An 18,278-nucleotide genomic window follows, 5' to 3' on the forward strand; every position below is an offset into this window, starting at 1 on the left:
TAACTGCTTTCTTTGGTTCATTTTTCTAAATTCACTCAGACCCACCATAAAAGGTTTTCTTTTGGGTTTTATCTTCCAAATCTACAATAAAGGTCCAATCTTTTACAATAATTGATATTTGGTTCAATTTTACAGTTTTCTTAAAGTCATATACAAATTATGCTACTGCACTATAACTAACCTGATCTTTTATTCTCTGTTTAATAATGTCTTCGAGCTGTAATGTGGTTTCCTCTGTGACTACTGGAGCTAGAAAAGATAGAAATGCAGAACGCCATCAAACAGGTATATTTGCCATCAAATCACATTTTGACATACAGCTACATTAGTTACTTGCTACCATACACTGACTGGATACTGCGAGTGGCGTTATCACACTTCACATGATACTTGGCAGTTATAGTAACATTTGATGGCACGCTCAAGTAAACAGATTACAATTTAAGACCTGTGAGGCTTTTGCTCGCCAATGTTACAGATACCATGTTTCAGATGGAAAGTACTGAGGGGCAAGGGAAAGGATAGGAACTGTGTGGGGAGGCTGGGAGGGGTGCCTGTCCTCACGTTAGCTACGGTATTGTAAGCAAATGAAGGGTGTCAAAGGAAAGTGAACGTGATGAGGTGAACAGAAAAGAATCACAAAGATTTAAGAAATTCTACTTCAAGCAATTCAAACTAGACACCAGCCAGAAAGGGCCGGAACCATATAACCTGGTCACTTCAATTAATCAGCATAACTTCCTTAATTACTACTAGACAACAGATGGCAAAAATTGTCTGCACTATATCTACAAGGGTGGTACAAAACCTGGACCACGGATTATGGTTCCTTCATTTGCTTTACTGCACGTTCTTAATACGGGACAATGCTTATAAAAAAGAGTACATAACATTGTGAATTGTGCTTTTGCTTCAAAAATTGTGATAATAGATTCAAACAATAGATTAAAGTATTGTGTATATATCTTGAGTCTGTTGCTGTTGCCTAGTCTCTATCTCTTCTTTCATTAATTGAGTTGGGCGGTTAAAAATAACCTACGCCTTCTGATTTATAAAATTGTGATTTTTCATGTTCAAAAATAAGAGGTCTTGGACCACTGTTTGTTTATACTATACGTAACCCAGGTCCAGTACCGTTGTGGGTCACCCCATTTCTTTAATGGTTTGACATTCATATCTGTGCATAGATCGCCGCCTAGTGTTGGGTCCGGATGATTGCACATTGTTGTCCTGGAAGAGTCTTCGAAGTATCACGAGATAGGTGGCTCCTCCCCTGGACTACAGTGCGCATGGGCATCGCCTCCATCCCCAGATTGTTTTTAGCCATTGGCAGAGATGGAGTGAAGTATGTGAGTGATGACCATGCTATGAGCATATAAATATACATATGGATGAATACTGCAGCTGCTACAGGCGCCGGGGAGGAGGGTGGGCGATATGAATGTCAGCAGCCCTACATGCCAAGAACAGATGCATACTGGTAGGTAGCATTTGCAGTTCGAGGCATGTGGGCTGCTGAATTCATATCTGTGCATAGAATACATAGCAGTCCCTCCATTAGCGGCGGCCGCCCGTGCCAGCTGCAGCAGTCTGAAAAAGTGTTTTGAGAACAGCCTGACCAACAGCTGCCTGCTGTTTGGAATGCACGTCTACACAGTAGTGTTTAGTGAAAGTATGTGTGGTAGACCATGTGGCTGCTCTACAGATATCTTCTAAGGGAATGTTACCTAGGAAAGCCATAGAGGCCCCCAACTTCCTGGTGGAATGGGCCCTCGGTGGGATAGTGAGAGTGCGCTTAGCTTTAGCGTAACAGATCTGAATGCATTTCACGATCCACCTAGCGATCCCAGCTTTGGAGATAGCGTTTCCCTTGTGGTGTGTGGCAAAAGCAACAAAAAGCTGCTTGGTTTTGCGAAAATCTTTGGTCCTGTCTACATAGTACATCAAGGCTCTCTTAACATCAAGGGTGTGGAGCATCCGCTCCGCCAGCGTCTCTGGGTTTTGGAAAAACACCGGCAACTCAATTGTCTGGTTTATATGGAATTGAGAGACAACCTTGGGTAAGAATTTAGGGTTAGTGCGGAGCACAACCCTGTTAGCATGTACTTGGAAGAAAGGTTCTTGGATGGTGAGCGCCTGCAGCTCGCTAACCCTCCGTAGCGATGTAATTGCTACTAAGAAAGCAACCTTCCAAGTCAGAAACTGTAGCTCACAAGAGTGCAGTGGCTCGAAGGGAGGACCCATCAGTCTAGTAAGAACCACATTGAGGTTCCACTCTGGAGCTGGTGGGGTCCGTGGCGGAATGACTCTTTTGAGTCCTTCCAGAAAAGCCTTGATAGCAGGAACCCTAAAAAGTGACAGGTGTTGCCTGTTTTGAAGGTATGCTGCCATAGCAGACAGGTGAATGCGGATGGAAGAGTATGCCAAATTGCATTGATACAGGTGGAACAGGTAACAAATGATGTTTTGAATGGAAGCATCTAGCGGGTCAATATTGTGGTTAACACAGTAAATGACAAACCTCTTCCATTTAGCCGCATAACAAGCTCTAGTTGTGGGCTTCCTTGCCTACCGAATGATGTTCATGCAATCGGGGGGAAGATTGAGGTAGCCAAACTCTAGGACTTCAGGAGCCAGATCGCCAGGTTGAGCTGTTGCGGATCTGGGTGCTGAATTTCGCCATGGCTCTGCGTCAGAAGGCTGGGAGTGAGATGAAGCCTTTGATGCGGTACCACGGACAGTTCTAGAAACGTGGTGTACCATGGTTGGCGAGCCCACGTCGGAGCAACCAGGATGAGAGTCATCGAGTGCTGCCTGAGCTTGCGTGCCACCAGCGGTATCAGAGGTGCTGAGGGAAAAGCGTACAAAAATCTGCCTGACCAGTTCATCCACATCGCATTGCCCTGTGATTGCGGGTGTGGGAATCTGGCGGCGAAGCTTTGGCATTTTGCGTTCTCCTTTGTGGCGAACAGGTCTATCTCTGGATGACCCCACCTTTGGAAGTACGGTTGGAGTACTGATGGATGTATCTCCCACTCGTGCATTTGATGGCTGTGCCTGCTGAGCAGGTCCGCCATCTGGTTGTCCTTGCCCGGCCAATGCTCCGCCATGAGGAAGATGTTCCTCTGAATGGCCCACTTCCACATGCTCTGAGCCAGATGAGACAGCTGCGGAGAGTGTGTGCCTCCCTGCTTCTGAATGTAGTACATGGCTGTCATGTTGTCCGTCCGGATCAACACGACCTTGTTGCACAGATGTACTTTGAACGCCTTTAAGGCCATGAAGATTGCCATCAGTTCCAACACATTGATGTACATCTTCCTTTGCTGTAGTGTCCATAGTCCCTGCACCGTGTAGTGGAGGACATGCGCTCCCCATCCCTGGTGAGAAGCGTCCGTTGTCAGGATAATCTGCGGCACAGGCTCCTGGAATGGTCGGCCCTTGCAAAGGTTTTGTGGATTCCACCAATGCAGAGAGTTGTATGCCCGACCGCTCACCAACACTAGGTCTGTCAGTTGCCCATGAGCCTGAGTCCACTGACGTGCCAGGCACTCCTGAAGCGGACGCATATGTAGCCTCGCGTGCGGGACAATGGTGATGCAGGAGGCCATCATGCCTATCAACTGCATGAACACCTTCGCTGGAAGAGAGTGTTGAGGTCTGAATCGTTGGATCAGCGTTTGGATACTGGCGATTCTCACTGAATTTGGCTGCGCAGTGGCTGCCAGAGTGTTTATTGTCGCGCCCAGATACTGTCGTACATGGGCGGGCTGGAGATGGGATTTCGGGTAGTTCAGAGAGAATCCCAGATCGTGCAGGAGATGAATGGTGCGGGACACGTGGTCGGCTCACTGTTGTTCTGTTTTTGCTTGAATGAGCCAGTCGTCCAGGTAAGGGTAGACGTGGACGTTCTGGCGTCGCAGATGCGCCGCCACAGTCGCCAGGCACTTAGTAAAGACCCTTGGCGCTGTGGTGACTCCGAACGGCAGAACCCTGAACTGGTAGTGCTGGTTTTGGATCGTGAATCTGAGATACTTCCTGTGGGAAGGATGCAGGGGGATGTGAAAGTATGCGTCTTTCAGATCCAACGTAGCCAGGAAGTCCCCCTGTTGAAGCAGAGGGAGCACCTGCTGCAGCGTGAGCATATGGAAATGCTCCGAGAGAATGTACCAGTTGAGGGGCCTGAGGTCCAGGATGGGCCGCAGGGAACCGTCCTTTTTGGGGATTAGAAAGTACAGAGAGTAAACTCCTGTACCCCTTTCCTGCAGTGGGACGAGCTCTATTGCGCCTTTTTGCAGCATGACCCGAACTTCCTGCTGCAACAAGAGCAAGTGCTCGCCGGACATAGGACGGCTTCTTGGAGGTATGTTCGGTGGAGTGGAGGTAAGTTCCAGACAGTAACCGTACTGGATAAGAGACTTGACCCACCTGTCCGTGGTGATGGATCTCCACGCGGGCAGGAACTGCTGGAGTCTCCCCCCGACCGGTGTTGTGTGGTCGGGGGGCAGTGACAAGGCGTCACTGCTTGTTGGCGGCGGTGGACCTGGAGCTGTTGTTTCCACGTCCCCTGCCTTTGATGTTGTTGCCTCTGTAGCCACCTCTACCCTTGTTGGTGTATGAGGTTTGGGTATTGCCTTTGTAGTACTGAGTGGATTGCGATGCCTGACCCCTTGAGGTGCCTCTGGTATTGGAGCGGCGAAAGGAGCCACCCCGAAACTGCTGAGATTGAAGGGCCCCCATAGACTTAGCCGTGTCTGTATCTTTTTTCATTTTCTCAAGCGTCGCATCCACCTCAGGGCCGAACAAATGGTCAGGATTAACCGTCTGGTTCAGGATGGTCGTTTGTATATCAGGTTTAAACCCTGAAATCCTAAGCCATGCATGCCTTCTGAGCAACACACTAGTGTTGATCGCCCTGGATGCCGTATCAGCCACATCTAGCGCACATTTTATGGAAGCATTTGTGATGAGCTTTCCCTCTTGAATTAACATTTCCCCTGCCTCCTTGTACTGGTCAGGCAAGTGCTGCAGTAGTGCCTCTAGGGTGTCATAATGAGCCCTATCGTAGCGTGCGAGTAGGGCCTGCGTGTTCGAGATGCGCCAAATGTTAGCTGCCTGTGCAGCAATCCGCTTCCCTGAGGCCTCAAATATTTTCGACTCTTTGTCTGGGGGAGGAGCGTCACCAGTTGTCTGTGAGTTCGCCCTCTTGCGAGCGTTGGAAACGACCAAAGAGTCTAGTGGCAAGTGTCCCTTGATATATGTTGGATCCGAGGGCGCTGCCTTATATTTTTTATCAATGCGTGGATTGATAACACGTGCCCGAGTGGGCTCCTTGAAGACCTCCTGCGCGTGCTTGAGCACTCCCTTGAGCATTGGCAGAGTTTTGATTGACTTTTCGGCCACAGAGAAAGTGTCAAACAAAAAGTCTACGTCCACAGGATCGGAGTGCAGCTCGACATCGTGGTTAGCTGCAGCTCTCTCGATTAGCGCGTTGAAGGCAGCAGAGTCCTCCGTTGGCGAAGTTTTTGGCGCAAAGAGATGTGGTTCCTGACCCGACTGCGGGTCCTCGGGGTCGCCTCCGGCAGACCAAGGTACATGTTCCTCCTCCGGATCCGAGTACGCCGGATAGTTGTACTCGACCTCTTCCTCGTCGTCATCCCCCGCGGTAGAGCGAGTTGGAGAACGCGGCAGGTCACTTGGGGATGCCGGCGCCGGAGGCGCTGAAGCACCCGCAGAGTCCCTTTTATTTTTTAGAGGAATGCGAAAGTGTTCCAACACCGGCTCCGTGGTGATTTTTCTCTTGAGGAGGGACAGTTTCCCAGTATTGGCGTCGATGATGACTTCACGACGTTCTTCCTCCGCGAGTGGTTGGAGCCGAGGTTTAGCCACCACCGGAGACGCTTTGGGCGTCGACACCTCCTTCGAGGGCACCCCAGCCACCTGCTTCGGAGCGAAGGCCTTCGGCGTCGACTTCGGCGGTAGGGTGAAGCGGATAGGCGTGTGCGCCTTGGACGGCTTCTGCGCGGGCTTCGACACTTCAGCCTCAGGGTCTGGAAGCTCCGCGGCTTTTCGAATCCGTTGCAGGGACTCCTGGACCTTCTTCGAGAGGGCTGGAGAGGGAGCGACCGTATCGCTTGCTTTCCCTGATTTGGGAGTGGTGTCGGCGGGAGGCAGTGTCTTCGGAGTCGACGCGGTACCCTCCTTGGCTCCGGCGGCCGGGGCCGGGGAAGCCTGAGCCTTGGGATCGCCTTGACGCTTCTTTGAAGCCTTCTTCGGGTCGTCGACCGCGACCATCTTCGGCGCCGACGCAGCCGCGTCGGACGACTTTGCTTTCGGCACCGACCCAGACGCCTTCGGGTCGGCCATCTTGGCTGGACTGTCCATGTCGGCCATTTTGGATTTCTTAGGTTTTGACGCCTCCAGAGCCTTCTGTACGGCTTTCACTTTCGGTTTCGAAGCCGGAGCTGTTGAACCCGAAGGCTTCACTTTCGTTTTTGAAAAAGTGAGTGGCACCTCCAAAATGTCCGTGGCCGGGCTCGTAGGCGGGGCTGCTGGACTTGTAACAGGGTCTTGGGTAAGGCCCGAAGGCGATCCCTCGACCTGGGCCGCAGGAAGGGGTTCGACCCCTGAGTCAGTCCGGGGGTGCTCGTCCTCAGAGCTATCCCCCACAGTGGCAAAGGCCGTATCGTCGTCCCCTACCTCGTCGTCGGCTTCGTCAAACTCCTCGTCCCCTGCGTCGTAGGCCTCCCCCCTCGGACGCAGGGCCAGAGTCCGAAACCTGCTGGACATCGTCGTCTCCGACGTCTTCCTCGAAGATGTTGTCCGGCGGGGGCGCAGACAGTTTGGCCTGGAGTCTCGCAGCCCGACGAATCTTGAGGGTCTTCTTGCACCGGAACTTCGAGCAGGCCATGCACCTGGCCTCGTTGTGGTCCGGCGACAGACAGGTGTTGCACACTGGGTGCACGTCGAGGTGCGAGTACTTCGCGTTGCAGACCGGGCACCGTTTAAACGGAGTCCTTTCCATGGCTGGAGCGTCGAGTGGGCCCGTCCGCGCCGAGAGCACGCGGAAGGGCAGCGAGAGTTCGGAGCTGGTGAAAACAGTAAACCCGAACGAAAACGATACCGGCGCCAAGCCTAAAGACCTTTTGGTCTCGAGTTAAGTGAGTTAACAACTATCGGTTCCGACAGAGGGAACCGACACACATCCGAACCCAATGGCGGAAAAAAACAATCTGGGGATGGAGGCGATGCCCATGCGCACTGTAGTCCAGGGGAGGAGCCACCTATCTCGTGATACTTCGAAGACTCTTCCAGGACAACAATGTGCAATCATCCGGACCCAACACTAGGCGGCGATCTATGCACAGATATGAATTCAGCAGCCCACATGCCTCGAACTGTGATGTCACCCTTATTACCTTGTGTCCCTTCATACACTCCGTTTCCAATGTTACTGGTTATCTTGTTCAACCTCTAACCTAGATGAAAGCTATACTTTAATCAAAAGTAGCTCTGCTACACGAGGACCTGCTTGACATCACCCAGACCAGTATATTGACTTTAGCATTGACATAGCAAGATAGGGAGTTGCAACTCAGTGGCTAATACGCTTTCAGTATGGGCGAGTCGTTGCAAAATAATTTGCAGCATAATAGTGATGGACCCGAGAACCATCCCTCTAGTTATTCTGCAGTGTAAGCTGGTCTCATACTGTGTAGGACCTGGTGTGAAATAAAAAATATACTTCTGTTACATTCAAGCATTCAAGGGAAGCTGATGAAGGGCTAGAGTGTTTCATAAGAAGTCCCCTGTGGAAAAGTGCTTAATCACACACACAAGACGGATAGTGAGGTTTGCCAAACTTGTTTATTAAACTTCAGTTGTAACCTGTCGACCTCAGCCACAGCCTCTTGCCAAGATCCTCTTCACACAGTCCCCGGCGCTCGCTCTGGAATGCTGGTCGCGGCGACATTCGAAGTGATGTCACCGCGAGCAGCTCCATTAGACGCGGAGCCGCCCGGGGTAACAGAGGTGGGAGATACCACACATCCTCCTCCGCTGCGGAATGAAAAGTGAGAATAAAAAGAAGAACAACAGTGTACAGAAATTAACATCATGACATATTGACCTAAATCCAGTATGCAGGAAGTCACATCATTACATATTGATCCCAGTGTCTGGGGGGCCTGGTCACTCTCCTACTAGACCTAACACCTGGGTGTGAGACTGGCAACGGCTTCCTAGCATTGGGACGATTGTTACCTCCCAGATCACTTTTCTCCTCCCCTTCACTATCGGAGTCATTCCCGGGTGGGTGAAACCTCACTACTCTTCCCAGGTTCCATATTTTCCCTTCCTGAGTCTTCACAGCGTTCTTGAACAGTTTTGTGATCTTGGTTGGACCACTGTATCCTGACCAACTTGCTATACCAGTAGGTGTCCTGATCTTGATGTTATCTCCTACTTTGAACACGGCCTCCCGCGTAGATTTGAGACGGTCGTATCTTTCTTTCCTTTCCCTCATGGCTCCTTCTTGTTTCTCTAGGCTTTTAGTTTCTTTCGACTGATCCGACCATCCCTTGTGCCACCCCATCCATCCTGGGGATAGCTTGGTGTTGGGTACCCTTGCCCTGAGCAACTCGAAAGGAGTGACCCCCGTTGTTTGATGCGGGGTGAACCTGTATGCTTCCACACGTCTCCACATCTCTTCCTTCCAGCTCAAACCACTGGCTTTCGCGAGTTGGATGCTTTCCTTGAGGGTTTTATTGAATCGTTCGATCATGCCGTTAGTCTCAGGGTGATACAGGGCACACCGTTTATGTTTGATACCTCTTCCCTCCAGGAAGTCTTCCATCTCTTTGGAACACAATTGCACCCCATTGTCTGTGAGTAGGCTGCTGGGTAGCCCCTCCCTGACAAATAGCTCTTGCATGAATTCAATGACAACTTTCGTTGTGACCTCGCTCACTAGTCTCACCTCCGGCCACCTCGAATACATGTCCATGAGCACCAGAATGTATGGGGTGCGTACTTCCCCTGTCAATGGACCCACAATGTCCAGTGCCACCTCCTCCCAGGGTCCTGAGGGGGGTGGCCTACATACCATTGGTGGTGTCATTTGCTTCAAGACTTTGTCACGGTTGCAGCACTGAATGCAGTCCCTAATTTTCCTTTCAATTGCAATGTCCATACTTGGCCACCAATAGTTCTCCCTCAGCCTTTGTTTCGTCTTGGTGATACCCATGTGGCCTTCATGGGCTATTACGACTAGGCTTTCTCTCACCGAGGCAGGCGGTACCAGTCTTGTTCCCCTGAACAGGCATTCATCGACCATGGAGAGCTCATCTTTGACCATCCAGTACGGCCGCATGCTCTCCTCTTTTTTGTCTTCTTGCTTCCACCTGCTCTTTATTCTGTTGTACACCTTCTCCAAGATTTCATCTTCCTTCATGGCGTTTTTCCATGTTTCTTCTCCTATTGCCCTCTGGATGGCGCAGACATTCTCCATCTGGTGCTCATCCGCCTCAACATCCGCCTCCTTCACTTCCTCTTCATTCACGAGTCTTGACAAGCAGTCCGCTGCAAGATTGCGCGTACCAGGGACATACTTGACGCAGAAGGTATATTCTTGAAGACTGACCACCCATCGCCTGATCCTGCTGGAGATTGCATCTAGGCCCTTCTTGCTGAAGACTTCGACTAGCGGCTTGTGGTCAGTACGCAGTGTGAATTGTGTGCCCCACAGGAAGTCTCTGAATTTGCCCAGTGCCCAGGAAACTGCCAGAGCCTCTTTTTCAATGACGGAGTAGTTGTTTTCGGACTTCTGGAGTGATCTAGAGGAGAATGCAATAGTTTCTTCTCCGCCACTGCCTATTTGTGTGAGGACCGCTCCCAGCCCTTTAGCACTTGCATCGGTAGTGACTACTGTCGCCCGGTTGGGTATGTAGGACTTCAAACTGGGGGGCTTCTGCCAGTGCTTTTTTAAATCTTCAAACTCCCTTTGACACTCTTTACTCCAGTTGAACTCCGACTCTTTCTTCAATAGCAACTGGATGGCGTACGTCCTTCCTGCAAGGTTCCGTATAAATTTCCCATAAAACTCCAACATACCCATGAATGACTTGATTTCATCCTTGCTTGTGGGGGGCATCAAACTCACAATAGTGTTCTGGAGCTCCGCTTTAGGCTGTATTCCTTCAGCTGTCACTTTATGTCCCAAAAAAACCAATTCTGCGCAGCCAAAGACGCATTTTTCTTCTTTTAGAGTGAGCCCTTGTGACCTGAACATTCCTAGCACTTGTCTCAAAGTCTCATCATGTTCTTTGTGGTCTTTAGCGAATATGAGTACGTCGTCCTGATAACACACGACGCCAGGGATGCCTTTCAAAATGTTCCCCATGAGCCTCTGGAACACGGCGGCCGCCGAGACCAATCCAAAATGCATCCTCTTGAACTTGTAAGCACCCATGGGTGTCACAAACGCCGTGAGTTCTTGTGACTCTTCATGCAGCTTGATCTGAAAGTATGCAGAGGTGAGGTCGAGGGTGGAGAACACCTTGGCCCCTTCAAGCAAACTCATCATCTGGGTGATCCTCGGAAGGGGGAATCGATCAACCACGACCTCTCGGTTGAGCGCCCTCAGATCAATGCAGAGCCGGACCGACCCATCCTTTTTCTTAGCGGCCACAATGGGTGCCAACCATTCCGTCGCTTCCACAGGTTCGATGACCTCTGCTTTGCATAGTCTCTCCAGTTCAGATTTCACCTCTTCTCGGACGGCAATAGGAAGCTTCCTGACCTTGGCTACGACAGGCTTGGCGTTTTCCTTCAACTTGATTTTGTGGCAGTAGTTCTTTAAGCATCCTAGTCCTTCTCTGAATACTTCTTTAAACTCAGACACTACATCATCTTTATGTTGGATTATCTCCTGTATTAAGATCTGGGGGTTGCAGTTGGGATTGAGATACACCCCCAGCTCCTTTTGTGCCTGCCACCCCAAAATGTTGTCACCGACAGTGGACACATACACCTTGGACACTGTTGACCTGTTCTTGTATTCTATCTTGCCCCAGAAATACCCTTTCATGGAGATGGGGCGCCCAGCATACCCTCCGGGTCTCATATCCATTCTCCTTATTATTATTATTATTATTATTGCATTTATTGAGCGCACAGCTACCCGGAGGTTTCCTGGCGCTTGCCTTGGGAACCCGTCCTGGCTTTTCCCTGTGAGATAGCCCCTACAGGGCATCCCCAAGGTGAAAGCCATGCATCCCGCCGCAGGGGGGCCGTTGTGGAGATTAAGCAAGCTTAATGCCCAGAGTTGCAGAGTGAGAACCCATGATTAGAGCAGGCACCGAAGCGAGAATTATCAAGTCCGTGGACATTTGAGCTCAAGACCCTGCCGCGTCGGGAATTGAACCCTGGTCCCGGGTCCGACCTCAGCTCCCGGGTCTGCCTGCTCTACACAGTGAGCCACACTTCTCCACAGGATTACCTTCCCCTTGGACACACAGGTGAACTCCCTAGCATTAATAATTGTTATTCTAGAGCAGGAATCGAACAACGCCTCTAACTCAGTGTTCCCTACTTTTATGGTGTCTTTGGAGCTGCTGACCTGCCCCTCCTCAACCTGTACTACAATTTCTTCACACACAGTGTCATTTTGGCCTTTGACCTGACTTTCTTTGACCTGCACCACAAATTCATCACAGACTACGTTCGTCCTGTCCCTACTCTGTCTGTTGAACCCTTGTCTAGTCTTGCAATATTGCTTAAAATGACCTTTCTTCCCACACTTGTTGCATGTGAACCTTAAAGCGGGACACTCTTTATCATTGGCGAGATGCCCTTGCTTACCACATCTGTAACAGGTGCCCTTGAATGATCCACTCGCTCTGTTTTCTTTCTGCTCTCTACCCGTTACTTTCTACCCTTTGATCACTGAGACGGTCTCACATTCGGTCACCACTTCACTCACAACGGGCTTATCATCTTTCCCTTTTTCTCCTGTGTCCTGCTTAATCTCCTTGACACACTGCAACATGTGCTCCACTTGTTTGGCTATTATCAAAACCTCCCTCAAAGGTGGGTCATCCTTGAGCCATAGTTCTTCACGTACCCGCTCCATTCTGCAACCCATAACAAACTGATCCCTTATCCTCTCCTCACTTGCACCACCAAATTTACAAGTTGCAGCTAGTTTCCTCAACTCTGATACAAAATCTTCAATAGATTCTCCCTCCTTCTGTGCCCTTTTTCCAAAATGGTACCTTTCCATTATGGTGCTAGTCTTGGGAAGGTAATGTAAATCCAATTTTTTAAGACTCACTTCTAGCTCATTGAGGCCTCTCGCTTCCTGCGTACCTAAGTCCGGGAGGTGATCTAGGACTTCTTCCCCCTCTGCCCCCAAGTAATATGCCAATAACGCTACCTTCCTCTCCAGTCCCAGGTTAGGCCCGCACACTGTGGCATAATTCAGAAATACTTTCTTCCACTTTTTCCATTGAATACTCGGCTCCCCTGGGTTGGTCAGGAAGAAAGGCGGAGGAGTCACGCTCTGCATAATCAGCGTGGGGAGCACTAAATCAGCCTAAAACCTCAACCCACAGGTGAAGGTATGTTGCAGGGGCAGGTAAAGGATAGTGTAGGGTACAATGTCACAAAATGCTTAAGTAAACAGTCATGCAAACACAGGGTAACAAGTAAACCACTAATATACAGAGAGATGCTCTGTGCTGTTCACAGTGTCATAGAAAGATAAGGTACAGATAATACTACTTCACATTTTCCTAAATGACTATTATGAGGGGGGCATGAATCAGTTATTTGTTGACAGCGGCGAGCATGCCAGTCTATGGGAATACAAGACACAATATGAGAGGTGTCTCCTCTGAGATGGCGCAGGGGAATAGAGAGCACACAGCGTAAGACTCCTGTTACTATAACAAATTCCAACAGGGTGCCTTGCACTGCTACCAACACACCACCGTTAAAAAAGCCGCAGGCTGATGAGGCGAGTTCCACGCAATTTCCAGGGTCACACTACCTCACAACAAGACGGCATGAATGCCAAGACACAGCATGGGAAGGTTCCAGAGATCTCAGTTGCTGAAGGTGAGAGAGAACAAAAGCGACGACCTGCTTATGCCATCCTTAACTGCATCACAATGCCAAAATCATCAATTGAAATGACAGGCTGGTGCGCTGAGGATTCCTTGCTCGTGAACTCATATGGGGCGCAAAGTTGGCCTGTCAGGGATCTGTCTTGCTGCAACGCCCTCGTACTTGAGCTCACTACTAGCGTCACGGGTCAAGTAGCGCACCTCCTTTTCCCCCTAGGCGCTATGAATCAAGGCAACGGGGACGGAGTTAGAGCAGCCCACACTCTACGCTTCTGCTCCCTTCAAGAATGCCTTGTGGAGGTGGGGGCCGCGCGCCTTACTTTGTGAGCTGGCTGACAGATGCCGGATGGCTACGGTGTGCCTGCCTCATTAATGACTGCCCCAGACGCCGGCAGTCGAACGCCTCGCTTCCTCTGCTGATTGTCAAAAACCGGTTTGCACACTGTCCGGCTGCCGCCTCAATCTCTGCTCGCAGGCACCGACGGTGGTAAGCACTTGACACGCACGCTGACCCCAGCCGCGGGTACTGCTCTCCTCAATTACTGAACACGGGCAATGAAATTGCGCACCAAGACCAGCTGGCAGGCATACCTTACTTCAGGCAAAGGCGCCGACCGGAGCACTCCTTCTTCCGACCAGCAGCTGCTCGCACTCACGCTTGTGGTGCCAAGGTTCATCACTCCTTCCACGATTGTTCCGTGGGAATTTCTTTACACGCCTTAGCTTCAGACATGAACGTAAGTTCGTTCTTCCTTTTCTTCAGCGTGTTGAGGTCGCAGGAAAGAACCAGTCCTCGTCGCCAGTGTGGAAAAGTGCTTAATCACACACACAAGACGGATAGTGAGGTTTGCCAAACTTGTTTATTAAACTTCAGTTGTAACCTGTCGACCTCAGCCACAGCCTCTTGCCAAGATCCTCTTCACACAGTCCCCGGCGCTCGCTCTGGAATGCTGGTCGCGGCGACATTCGAAGTGATGTCACCGCGAGCAGCTCCATTAGACGCGGAGCCGCCGGGGGTAACAGAGGTGGGAGATACCACATCCCCCAATGCGAGTCCCTTGACAAACCAGACTTCTGCTTTTGGGCTAGTGGTAGGTCGTAAATTTGTTTATAAGTTAGAGGCCTTGGAGTAGATTTGTATCTATTCTGCCTATAAAAACACTAAAATTAGTGTATAAAAATTACTTGGAGGGAGGATTTGTTTCAATTTTCGCAGGCAATCTAGGATGCTGGAGCATGATTCTAAAACGTCTTTTTTGGGGTGAAGATTCTCAGAGTTCCTTTTGCCGATGCTCAGAGCATTAGCAAAATAAGTAGTAAAGAAAAAACGTTTTGTGAAGCGAACGTACATGTCATGATGCTAGGGGCGGCGTCATTCTGCATGCATGAGCATGCATGATGACGTGGTACCTACAGAAAAACACAGCACCATTTTTCTATTATTTTATTTACTATTCCAAGACGTCACTTAGAGCGGTAATTTAAATAAGTAAAAATAAAACATTTACTTGCTCAAAGGCACTCTTTGCTACGGACAAATTAAAAATAAATAAACATTATTTGAAGGACTGCGGGGTGTGGGCAGCAACTCAAGTGTCAGTGTGGGGAGAAGCAACAGAAAATGGGAAAAGGTAGCAACAAAAGAGTTGATGCTGTGGTGGAGGAGGGGCCAAAGAAGCGGAATTTAAAAAATAAGTCTGTGTAGGGCGAAAGAGAGCATGTGGGGCAGATGGGGAAGCTAGGAATGCGGTCGATGAGAGCAACAAGGAGGGAGTGGGCATTTGAGGAGGGAGCCGGGCCTGAGAGACAGAGCAAGAAAACAAACACACTCAAGTAATGCTTACAACAAAAGAAAAAAAAGTAGTTCCCTGGATGTGAGCAGCAGGAGAATTCAATCAATAGGATTGTAAAGAAGCTACGCTCCAAGGGAGGGATAAACTCACAAACAAGAACGGGCAGGGAAGGCATTTAATAAGAAGCAAGCAAATGAGAGAAAAAGTCAACCAATGGTAAGCAACAGGTTGGTTTTAAAGCCCACTCTACGTATTTGGTATGGTCAACAAGAAGTCCTTGGACAACTTGTAGCGATCTGTAGATGAGACCTAAAAATGAGGGCTGTTAGGGGAGAAGGGAATTTCTATTTCAGTCTCCTTGATCCTTAGGTCAATAATTACATTTTTCATTAAGACAACTAGTTAGCAGGCTTCCATTAATAGCTTGTATCATGAAGCCATGGTCTTTACATCTTTAGCACCCCTGAACTGCATGCTAGATTATGGGGAGTCTTGTCAGGGAATGGAACACTAAAGATTGAATGATTAAACAAATGGGGGACTGTACGCTTAATCACACAACATTTGGGGTTTTTATACGATTTTAAATGTTAGAACCTGATAAAGTAAGCAGTCCAGTCGCTAAGATGATATGATTGTGAGACAATATTGCCTCAAAAATGCACACACAGTGTTAAATATGTTCTGTTTAGGATATTTTATCACAAAGTAAATGGGTGAAATAAAGGTTCCTGGATTAAAATGGACAGGTGTGACTGATCCTTCTTGAACATATGGATATTAGTGCAGAAATTTCTTTGACCTCTAACCTGTACTAGATATTGCATAGTATCCTACAAAAATGGAGTTCAAAGGAAAGGGTCACCCTCATCAAATTAATCACGAGCGCAAAAGCTGGGATCCATACGAAGTCAAATCATGAATATCCTTCAATGAAAAATAGAGACCAGCCTTGCTATAATGGTTAGCGTTTGGCAAACGCACTCTGGGGAAATCCCCAAGTTGGTTATAAACCATCAAATGGCACAGCCAGAACCCAAATATGTTCCTTAAAAAGGTAGGAGCCACTTCTGAACATAACACTATACTATTAAGGGAACAGTCAATAGCATAATGCACGCCTCAAATGTAGTGCAACCAAGTGACAATTACGGAGTTGTGTATGCTTTTTTTCCTGAAGCCACCTCAACATTGTACCCTTCTGAACTTTGTTTAGCGATAGATCGTAATAACCAAAATACCTTACTATGCCCGTGCTGTCTCTTGAGGTGGAACCACAATCGAACTCTCCTAAAGTAAACTTTAAAAATAATGCATAGAATTCACTGAATTATCTTCATTACTGGTGCACAAGAACCAAAAGCAAAACAAAACTTTTAAATACATATTGGTACCACTTATTAATTAGTTCTCGAGGTGTTCCACTGCATAATTTCTGGAGATATATTAGACCAAGCGGCTTTATTGGATGACTATTACTTACTCATAGATGGTTTGCACTCTGTCAAGGCAAAAATATTTCCCCTTCAGTGATAAAAGGAGGACCTCGAGTACACATGCAAATAACCAAAATATCTGCACATATTAGTGAAATGCAGTAGTTTTATTAGACCAAGTGAATCAGCAAACTAATTTCGCATACCCTTCGTTTACAAAGGGGTAACGCCTTGAGGTATATAGCTCCAGCCACTCTCACCAATGATGGTCTGGCTACAGATGGCGGTCAGTCAACCTGTGAAAGGTGCAGCATGGAGGGGAATCACTCATGTGAGTTAAACATGAAATCCCAGCAGAGACGAAACCAGAGGTGCATTGGGCATAGATATGGCATTCAAAACATATCATCAGCAGAAAAGTTTACTTGTACCGACAGACGTAACTAACAATTAATAAGAGAATGGAAAGTAGCAATTAAAAACAGCAGACAGAAATATAATCTCATTTTGTACCAGCAGTCTCAACACCGTCTATCAAACACCTGCTATGAAAAAATAATGAAAATACCATGCTGTCAAAATACTAGTGGATTGTTTAGAAGATGTTTCTTTTTGCCAAATAAATAAAGTATGCACTGAATACCTTTAATCTCATAGAAAATGTATCATCGTGATTTCCGCAAAGAGGTAAGAAAAGATACAAAGAGGTGTTTACTGAACAGTTGGTGTAAGGAACAAACCTATTCACCTTTATTATTTCCTTGCATGAAATGCCCTCTGCCAAAATCCCTCTAATGAGGTAATTTACCTGCCCTGGAAGCATGATCAAACAGTAACGTTTCTTCCAGTAAGCTGTTTTCAGGCCTCTTTTGAGCTGTGACTTCTCCCCTGAGCTGCCACGATTTTTCATTCAGTAAATCTTTCTCTAGATCGTTGATTTTTTCGGCCATCTAAAATAAAAATATTAGCAAATATAAGTCGGAAAATGCATTATTCACAAAGATTGGAACACAATAACAGCCCTATGTGACTCAAGTCCGTAGAATTTTTACAAAAACAAAATACGTCAACAGCTGGCGAAACTGCGCTCAGTTTGGAATAATTTGAAAAGGAAAAATAAACTAACTTTGGATTGAAGTGTGTTATGAAACTGTTTTTGACCGAGCAAAAAATTCAAAAGCAATTCATAAACAAGAGCATATGTGTAAAAAAAAAAAATCTGTGAAACCACTTTAAAAAGTAGACCAATGGTTTTCACGAAATGATTTGAAATTAAATGAGCCACGCCAAGGTCAGAGGAAACCATTTCTGGCACAACGATAAGCCGAAAATGAATACATTACAAAATTAGTTGCAATGGCATCTAGAGGGTCTTCTCCCCAAATTCCCACCCTCAGTAAAACAAACAATACAACCTTTAAAAGGGCTTCTGGCACAACTAAATTGGTACAAAACAGTAGCGAGATATTCTTCGAGTAGCTCATTAAGTGACACCTCAACAGAATGATGGGCACATCACTCTTCATGAAACTGCTTCCACCAGTGTGAAATTGTACTGAAAGTAGCATGAAAGGAACCCATACTCCTAAAAATGCTTTAGCTGCATAGATCTGAGCCATAGCAAAAGCGACAGAAAAGGGCACCCTCAGGAATGTGCATAGGAAAAACAGTGCACATGCAATTCAAATGGAGCATAAAAATAAGCATGTGCCCAAGAGACAGAGCAGATGTGGTTAGTGTCCATGGGTGCACCTTGGCAATAGCAAGCAAAGGAAATATCTCTGCATGCAAGATATAGCCGCCATGGTATACCTAGAATGGGGCTGGCTAACAATATGTGGGAGTACTATGCAGAGACTTCAGCTGTTTGGGTTTAGTGACCAAAGTGATTGACCAACACATCACACTCTAAACATGGTGCGCGT

General features: G+C 48.0%; 1 protein-coding gene across 1 annotated transcript in view; it reads right to left on the reverse strand.

The window, feature by feature from the left end:
• The window catches only part of MPHOSPH10 (M-phase phosphoprotein 10), a 176,020-nt gene that overhangs the window by 34,501 nt on the left and 123,241 nt on the right, over positions 1–18,278 (reverse strand). The window contains exons 5-6 of the mRNA XM_086958385.1: positions 17,162–17,303; positions 182–249 (exon numbers count right to left, since the gene is read on the reverse strand). Of these exons, the coding sequence (XP_086814511.1) occupies positions 182–249; positions 17,162–17,303 (210 nt within the window). The remainder of the gene's footprint in view (positions 1–181; positions 250–17,161; positions 17,304–18,278) is intronic.

The sequence above is a fragment of the Lissotriton vulgaris genome, chromosome 2_1, assembly GCF_964263255.1.
Source record: "Lissotriton vulgaris chromosome 2_1, aLisVul1.2, whole genome shotgun sequence".
In the NCBI taxonomy this organism is placed as follows: Eukaryota; Metazoa; Chordata; class Amphibia; order Caudata; family Salamandridae; genus Lissotriton; species Lissotriton vulgaris.